A 9667-nucleotide genomic window follows, 5' to 3' on the forward strand; every position below is an offset into this window, starting at 1 on the left:
CCTAGGAAGGAACACAAATACTCGAAACATGTGTAAAAAAATAAAATGACACTTGATGACCAAAAGAGACACTTCACATGACAAAAGGTAGGCTCCAAAATTCGTATATAAATTTTTTTTGGAGGGTGTTGTAGCAACGACAACAAAGAGAAATAGCCCAAAAAGGATCAACCCAATTTGAGTGTCACGAAACATTCATACTCCCTATTCAAGATGGTAGCGAAGGTTGACATCAATCCATATCAAGGTGAGATTGATTCTTTTAATTTAAATCATTTAATGCAATAGTTAGAGGTTCATTTTAGTTTTCACCACATAAAGGAAGAATAAAAAATTTCATTTGCATGTCTAAAATTAGAGGGCCAATCCCTAACTTGGTGGGAAAGCCACACAAAAATCTTGAGACTAGAGTGATATCCTTTGATAACTAAGTGGAAGGATTTAAAACCTATCATAAATTCATAGTTATACCCTATCAGGTATGTAGAGGACAAGTGGATCCAATTTCATTACTTTAGGAAGAGACAAGGGTAGAGTGTGCAAGAGTACACCACCAAATTTAGGAATATGGAAATAAGTTGGATATCTCCTCAAACCACCATATGTACTCCTCTAGGATCTAGGGGGTCTACATAACCATATGCAAAAGAAAATGGTGTTTTTCAAACCTAAAATGATGGATGAGGCTTGTGTATAGGCAAGATACTTGGAGAACATAAGCTAGAAGAAAGGGAAATTAAGTGGGTCAAAGAACAAGGAGCACGAGGAAGCTTCCAAGTATGGGAAGAAGAAGTAGAAAGTAGGAAAAGAAAAATAGATAATAGCCATAACATGCCCTTGCAAAGATCTCAACAACCATTGCAACCACTATAATATTTATGGTCATACATAGGAGAAGTGTTGGAAGTTTCATCTAGGGCTCAACATGAAGAATTGAAAGAAAGATGCTAGAGAGAAAAATTTCATGGCCACTGAATCGAGAAACCAAGTGAAAAGAAACTTAGACATGGATGAGAAGATTATCTATACATTAGTTCGTAAAAAGATGAATTTGACCAGCCTTCAACAACAAGAAGAGAAGGAAATGACTAGACTCTTCCATATATGATACAAGTTAGGAAGATAAAAAATGATGCTCCTATTAAACTTAAGATCACAAGAGAATCTCATATTAACAAATCTAGTCAAGAAACTAGGACTAGAGACTCATGACCATCCTAGCCCAAATCCATTAGGATGGGTTAACAAGGAAGCAAATATAAATGTAACTAAACACTATAGAATCAAATTTTCTATCAGTGTTGATTTTATTAATGAAGTAGAGTTGGATGTAGTTCCACTTGATGTATGTGGAGTTGTATTTTGGAGTCCCTATATGTACATGCAAGATGAATATTCATGTGAAGAACCAATCAATACCACCGCATCAAGGACAAATAATCACATTATTGAACTCAAATTGGTTAATGGTCATCCAAAATTGCCACATTGTTCAAGTCAAAATGGATAGTGGTAAACCATAAACCATCGATATCAATGGAAGATGATTAGTGGATAACCAAGAAAACAACCAAACTAAGTAAAGATGGTTAGTGGTTAACCAACAAAATCGCCACATAAAGAATCCAAAGCTCAAGCTTGGATCCTTCTAATACATAATCATTGAAAAACCTCTCAACTTGCATCTGACAGGGAGAAATATCAAATCTCAGGCTTCAAGATTCAAAGTCAATCAAAATTCATCAAACTTTGAGAATTCTAGCATAGAAACTAGTTTCCTCAACAATAATCATTCCAGTTATTCATTGGGAATGTTCAAACATGCCAGTTATTCACTTCCATACATCCATATATTGACATTTTTTAGGATGTCTTCATCGATACTTAGTTAGGAAATTTTAGATTGAAAATGACAAAATTTAATGGTACAATTATTTTTGCCTAGTGATTTTTTTTTTTGGGGGGGGGAGGGGGTGGGTGATCAGGGAATGTAGATTGTAGTCCATGGAAAATCATAAATTCTAAGTTGTAAGCCTTATATTTAATGAGGTTCTTTCACAATACACTAATGAGTTGTCAATGAGATCTAGATGTAGAATGGTAAATTTAATGTGCTAAAAATTTATATAGTGGTATCAATACAAGAAAAAATAGAACGACATTAAGCCTTTTATGCCAATATTGTCTTGTCTTATTTGTACTCCAATTCTTAACAATGATTTATAAGTTGGTTGTGGTTTGGGAAATAAAAGCACAATAGGCTACTACCCAATCTCCTAGTCATATAATTGAGTAAGATGACATAAATAATTTAACTTCAATAGTGAACCACTTAAATATGTTCAAGAGGTGGCTCAATATTTTCAGGAGTAGTTGCACTATCCTTAAACACATTCTTTGGGTCTAACTTATCACTTTAGGTAGTGACATGGCTAGGATGGGAGTATACAATCTAAAGGTTTATAATGATGAATTGGTGAGGATTGAGCATCTCTGCTAGCCATACAATTTAAGCCCTCCTTATAGTCCTAAATTTTGTTGTCATTTGCAAAGTGCCCTTCCCAACAATATGGGTTCTTCATATAGCATGTGTTAATTAGTGAATGCAAGGTTAACTATATATAATCTATTTAATGCTTCTAGAAAAGAAAATTTATTCAAGACAGAGTAGCAACACACACACACATAAATGAACATAAAATAAATGTCGAGAATTCCATTATGAAATCATTTTTCACAACCTCACATTCGCCATTTCAAAACAAATCTTTCAAAGAAAAATCAAGAATGTAAATTAATCATATATATATATATATGAGCTACTTCTAGTGCCTTGTTATTAGAGCCACTATCAATTTTTATTCGTTTTGAGAGAGAGAGAGAGAGAGAGAGGTCTATCACAAAACAAATACAAATTGATAGTGGCACTAATAACAAGGCACTAGAAGTAGTTCTCAACACCCATCACCCCAATCAAAGCTATTATTCAGAATTGATCTTGAGAGCTGGATTACTTTCATTAAAATTCATAAAAGATTTTATAAAGTTCCAATAGAAAAAAGTTCCTCTTCTTATCTAATTGATTCATTTTTATACCTTTTCTCATAATTTCCATGTAAACTCTTAGAATTCCTTGTATATAATTGTGACTATTTAGCTTCTTTCTCAATAATTATGTTTCCATGTACAATTACATTCTTTTAGCTTCCCTTAAGCTCCCCAAAGGGATGTGAAGTGTCAAAATATTGAAAACTAATAATAAATTTATAATCTTCCTTTTGAAAGATAATGAGCCCACATTACCTATCCATTACTTTGAAAGTTTCATGTTCATTGTTTTTTTTACATATGACATTTCATTATTTATATGGTCGATTTCCTTACTTGCATAAGTTATGTTTTTGTTGGGTGCATGCAAGACATTAATTAATTTTATCATCATTTCAACATAATAATAACAATACTGTTTGATAATAATGAATCAATTCATATTTATATCAATAATTGCAATAATTGTTACATGTTTTGATTCTAACATCCAATAAAACACCGGAAAATATTGAAGTTACTTCATAATAAAAACAACATATCCACTAAACATTAAAATTTGTTTTACTAAAAAATATCTAAACATTATTATTCACTTAAGAGTGTTACAATGTTTATCATTATTATTCACTTAACAATGTCTTTTTTTTTCTGAATGCGACTAATTCTATTATCATACAAAACAGAGATACATATAGAGTACAGTGGGCAAGGCTATGAAGTTTTGCCAATCAGCCCTTGCCTTGCCCTGATTCCAGTTCCAAAATTGAGCAGATTCAAAATTGGAATTTGATGCTTGACCACTGGAGATACATTGACATAACACAGATAAACTAAACAGACACCAGGGCCATAAAATGACCCGGACAAAGACAGAAAGACACCTGAACAAGTGCAACCGACACATGAACAATTACAACCGACACAGTTGACATAGCTGTAGAAGCCGCTTGGCAAAATCATCCACAGAAAACCCAAAAACCTGCTGAAGTTACCGGGAGTGAGTTCATTCATCATCAGTGGTCTGGGGCGCTTCTTCGATTCGGCACCCGAAACATGGAGGATCTTCAGAATCAGAGAGCTGTATGACCGCGTCAGGGCTCCCATCCTGTGCAGGCTTACCTGGACCTGCGAGCGCTGAAGGGCCGGCTGCATAGACGCTATTTGTGGCTGGGCTCACGAAGTCAGAAGCGAGCTCTCGACCAGGGGCCAAACGGCTGGTACCTACCCCAACCGGAAGGCACGCAATGGGGGACTCCTCTCCGCTGGAGCGTTGCCCCTCCGGTAAAGGCTCAGCCTCCGCGTCTTGAGAAATGCCCGGCTCAATCATAATAGAAACAACCAAAGTAGAATTAGCTTGAGGGCAGGGGAGCCGATACCTGAGTGTGGGGAGCTCCATCTGACCCTCCTCTGAACTTGGGCGTCTGCTGTCATGACCACCATCCTCCTCATTGCTGCCCTGATATCTCTGAGGCATTGACGTTACTTCTATAGAGGAGGAGGGCGAATTGTAATCTTGCCGCTGCGTAAAGGCCCTGCCTCTGCCTCCTCCTCTTCTGCTGCCCATACGCGGCCTTTCCCTCGGCATTTCCAAATTAACCAGTTGCAGCTTCACACAATCACTCGGAGCTCCTCCCGCTATGAAAACAAACGCTATCTCAGTACAGTGGCTGGCTCCTTGCCCTGAAACCGGCGGAGCGCTCTTCAGAACCTCACTCTCATTCCCCTCTGAGCGGAGCAGGGGTTCCAGACATAGCTCTCCCATATTCTGCTGCAGACCAAGCCCTCCTCCATTTAATCGCTCCACTGCCTCGATCGCCATGCTCCTCGCGCGAGCTGAGAAGACAGGCATTAATGCCTTGTGCTGCCGAACCTCATGCGGTTTAATATCCCGCTTTGCATGAAGCCCCTTGACCACGCGGGCCTGCCATCTGCCCACGTGATGGCCAGTGCCATCAACACGTTTCCGCCACACCCGCATCCGGGAGGGTGAGATCCTTCTGTGCCAGAGAGATGCAGTCATGGTTAAGCTTGTCATCTTCTGAGGTATCCAGGGATCCTGCGAAGTACTGAATGCACTGAGAAGCACCTTGGTTGGCTAGTTTGTCTGCCACTTTGTTCGTTGTCCTTCTTACGTGCTTGAAGGTTAAACTATGGGGAGTTTGTAGCTTTTCCTCCAGAGATTCCAGCCTGCTAAGTAGCCTCCAGCTCGTGGCTACCTTGACGGCTGGCGTGCCTGCCTGAATTCTTTGAGCCGCATTGATAAGAATAAAGGAATCTCCCTCTACTTCCAAAGGGAAGTATCTGTTCTGTTCTGCAAGGCATAAGCCCCTCCATAATCCTTCTAATTCAGCTACATTGTTGGTATCTTTGCCTAGCGAGCCATAGAAGATCTGTATTATTTCCCCTGAGTGATTTCTGATAAGTCCTCCATAGCCCGCAAGCCCAGGATTGCCTTTGGCTGCACCATCGAAGTTTAACTTGTATGTAGCATAGGCTGGAGGGGACCAGCTGGTAGGAGAGGCGCTGCTGATAGAGGTTCGGGTACTTTCCTTCGGTGTTGCTGAGAGGTTTATGTTCCATGCCTTCAGAATCCGGCATTCCGTTGGGGAGTCTGGCATATCTGCATCTGACCAGGATTTGATGGCAAGTGTTTCTTGCAGGTGTTTGGTTAAGACTAGCCACAAGGCCTCAATGGACCGGGAAGAGTTGTTGAAAATTCGATTGTTTCTTTCCTTCCAAAGAGTCCAATATATGAATCCTGGTAAGAGGTTCCACAGAGTGTTGAGAAGCTGACTCTTGAAGGGGGTTTTGGCCCAATTCCTTAAATTCTCTGTTATATCTTCTGTCCTGGCTTCTGTTCTCATATTGCGAGTTTCAACTTGCCTCCATAATTGCGCTGCTAGTGGACAGGTTTCCATGAGATGACCGATTGTCTCAGAGTGAGTGTTGCAATTTGGGCATCTTGATGGCCCCACGAATCCACGCTTTACCAGGTTGTCCCATGTGAGAATTCTTCTTTTGCTGAGCAGCCATAGGAAGGTAGAGATTTTAGGCCATAATCCTGGTTGCCAGATCTTTTCCCATATGTGGTCCTTATTGATCTGATTGTCTGTGTATCTGAGCTGGTGGGCCTCTTTGGTGGAGAATGTACCTTTAGGCTTGTGGCCCCATCTGAGTCGATCCTGATGAGTGGAGTGTCTAATTCTTCTGTATGATAATTCTTGATCTATGTCCTCATATGTTTCTCCTAGCCAATCTCTCTGCCAGAGACTGGCCTTCTTCCAGATTCTGAAGTCAGGACTTGCTGAATGTTGCCAAAATTGATGTACATGAGTGAGGTGTGCTTGCTGCATCTGCTCTTGCCAGAGAGGCTTGTGAAATACTGTAGCGAGCTTGGGGAGTTGCTGCCACGAGTCCTCCCAAAATCTTGCCGTATTGCCGGAATGTATTTCCCAGAAACTATGTTCTTGGATGAACTTGCTGTGGGGTTTGGCTGCATTCCATATAGGTGATCCTGGAGTAGTAGAGTTGATTCTGATTAAATCATTCCATTGACTGCCTGGTGCATATTTGGCCTGCCATAGTTTGGCCCAAGGTGAATTGGGCTTGGTGATCCAGTTCCACCACATACGAGCACCCATAATATTGTTGCTCTGTATAGGGTCCCGCAGGCCCAAGCCCCCTTCTGATTTTGGTTTGCAGACTTCCTGCCAATTTACAAGCGCCCATTTCCTATTCAAGCCAGATGACCCCCAAAGGAAATTACGCTGAAGATTGCGAATATATTTTAGAACCCATTTTGGGGCCGCCAAAAGAGAAAAGAGGTACAAAGGCATGGCTTGAAGGACCGATTTTATCAGAACCAGCCTGCTGGCAATATTAAGAGCTCGGAATGTCCAAAGGGAAAGTTTGGATTCTAGCTTATCAAGAAGAGTCTGCCAGGAGGAATGTTTTATAGCGGCAGCGGCCAGGGGAGCCCCTAAGTAGGTCGACGGAAGCTTGGAAATAGTGAACTGCAAAATTCGGGCAATGTTCCTTTGAGTGGAGGGTGGAGTGTTAAAGAAGTAGAGCTGGGATTTCGTGGCATTGATGGATGTACCTGAAGCTTTGGAAAAAATGGAGAGCAGAGATTTAAAGACAGAGGCTTCTTGCGAGGATGGGTGCCCAAATAGCATAGTATCGTCCACAAACTGCTGGTGGGATTGAGGTGGAAGGCCATGAACAGATATGCCTTTGAGCATTTGAGAGGAGACAGCTGCCTTTAGCAGTCTACCCAACCCTTCTGCCATGAGGACAAAGAGGAAAGGCGACAAAGGGTCCCCTTGTCTTATGCCCCTCGAAGGCCGAAAAGGATAGGAAGGAGAACCATTTAACAGAACTGAAAAGCTTGGAGAGGAGATAAGATTGGTGATCCATCTTGTCCAAGTGTGACTGAAGCCAAAAGCTATAAGCATTTTTTGTATATAGTTCCAACTGAGCTTGTCAAATGCTTTAGATAAATCTAATTTTAGAAGCATACCTGGCTTTTTTAGAATTTTGAGAGAGTGAATCACCTCATTTGATAAGATGATGCCATCCATGATCTGCCGCCCTTCGACATAACCTGTTTGTTCCGGCGAAATGAGTAATGGCAAGAGAGGTTTGAGCCGATTTGCGATGACCTTGGTGATGAGTTTGTATATGACATTGCATAAAGCGATGGGTCTGTAGCTTTCAGGCTTACTTGGTTCAGCGCATTTGGGGACCAATGCTATAAAGGTAGTATTGAGGGCTGGAAGAATCCAATGCATGCTTCTTGATTCTTCCACCAGTTCCCAAACCTCTTCTTTGATTAGCTCCCAAAATTCATGGTAAAAATTGGCAGTGAATCCGTCTGGTCCAGGGGCTTTGCCGTCCTTGAGCTGGTTCATTGCCTCTTCAATTTCTTTTAGAGATGTGGGCTGAAGCAATTTGTTGTTGTGCTCTTCAGTTATTATTCGAGGAATATGCTGAGTGATGGCTCTAATTTCTGCGTCCCTGTTTCCTTCCGGCTCTTTAAGGATGTCTTGAAAGTAATTTGTTAATTCCTTCTCCATGTCCTCGTGGGCTTCCACTCGCTCTCCTTGCTGATTGTTGATGAAGGTGATGTTATTGTGCATGCGCCTTTGTATAGCTGTCCTATGAAAAAAATTTGTGTTCTTTTCTCCATCTTTTAGCCAGCTGATTCGTGATTTTTGCCGCCAGAGTGTTTCTTCTTGTTTCCTCCGTTCTTCTATTTGATGCCAGAGGATTTGCTCTTGTTGGGACTGTTCCTCTGTTCGGCCTTCTCTGATGATGTCTTGCTGTAGTGCTTCCATTTGCTTTTCCAACCTTTGTCGATTCTCCTGTATGTTGCCAAATTGTGTTCTATTCCAATTCTTGAGGACTTGCTTTAAGTTTTTTAACTTTTGCTGGAATTGATACATTTTGGCTCCTTCTGGTGGCTTATAGGACTTCCATGCCTCTTCCACTATTTGCCTGAAATTTGGGTTTGTGAACCAGAAGGCTTCAAAGCGAAAAGGCCTGTTGCATCGTGTACCCGGCCTGGACCATTGAAGCATTATGGGCCAGTGGTCCGAACCTCCGTGTGGTAAGATAGAGGCATTGAAATCTCCTCCTAGATGGATTGCGTTATCGGAGAGAATGAACCTGTCTAGCCTAGAGGCGATATGATTGATGCCGCTGCGCTTGTTAGTCCACGTATAGATCCCATTGGTGGTGGGAATGTCCATTAAGTGGTTGTCCTGTATAAAATCTCTGAGTCCTTTGCTATCATTTTCTAATCTTGTTCTTCCACCTGTCTTCTCCTCTAGCGATTGTATGATGTTGTAGTCTCCTCCACAGATCCAGAGCGGGAACTGTCTGTGCTCATTTAAACTGGAGAGCGTGTTCAACAGATCCAATTTCTGCTGTATGCTTTGCGGAAAGTATACATTTGAAAGATGCCCGTGGATATTTGTTCCTATTAGATGAAAGGATGCTTGAATGAGAAAATGGGTGGCATGGAAGTCGTAGAGAGTAAGAATCTGTGGATTCCATAATATGGCTAATCCACCCGAAGCCCCTGAGGCATCTACTGACATTGAGCTGCTGCCGGCCCAAATCTTGTTTCGTGCTTTATCCATGGCGATGGTGCTGCCTTTTGTTTCTTGAAGAAAAACTATAGAAGGTTTTTCTTGTTGAATCAAGTTCTTGATCATCCTGATTTTTGAGGGGCTGTTGAGTCCTCTCACATTCCAGGAGATAAGTTTCATGGTAACTGTGTTGTAGGTTTGTAAAACTTGGTCAGCTTAGGGAATCTCCCTGATTCCATAAGCAATTCTCCCACTGCAATGGTTCGCTGCAGATCCGTTTTGCGTCCCCTCTTCTTGTTTTCTTTGAGATTCTTTTTTATATCCCATGGACTTCCTCCCTGTATGCCTAGATTTTTGTTGTGCTGTACCCTGGCTAGGACTCCTTCTAGCCGATCTATTTGCCAGGGAGGAATGGTATTGTATTCCTTTTGCTTACAGGCTGTTTCAAGTTTTAGGATATCAATTCCTTCTAGGATAATATTCTCCGGATCCTGTTCCATGTTGCTAGGGGTATTTTGCTCCTG

At 41.3% G+C, this 9667-nt stretch overlaps 1 protein-coding gene across 1 annotated transcript; it reads right to left on the reverse strand.

Annotated features, from left to right (window-relative positions):
- Window positions 1-5003: 5003 nt before the first annotated feature.
- On the reverse strand, window positions 5004-9194 carry LOC149147240 (uncharacterized). The gene has a single exon (XM_089441759.1). The coding sequence runs from the start codon at window positions 9192-9194 to the stop codon at window positions 5004-5006; it is 4191 nt and encodes a 1396-aa protein (XP_089297885.1).
- Between the last annotated feature and the right edge of the window lie 473 nt (window positions 9195-9667).

The sequence above is a fragment of the Pinus tabuliformis genome, chromosome 9 (assembly GCF_031772625.1).
Source record: "Pinus tabuliformis cultivar Carrire ecotype Pingquan chromosome 9, CPIR1, whole genome shotgun sequence".
Lineage (NCBI taxonomy): Eukaryota > Viridiplantae > Streptophyta > Pinopsida > Pinales > Pinaceae > Pinus > Pinus tabuliformis.

Excerpts from the sequence above, each read along its gene's own strand:
- LOC149147240 (XM_089441759.1), bottom strand. The coding sequence starts at position 9,194 with ATGGATAAAGCACGAAACAAGATTTGGGCCGGCAGCAGCTCAATGTCA.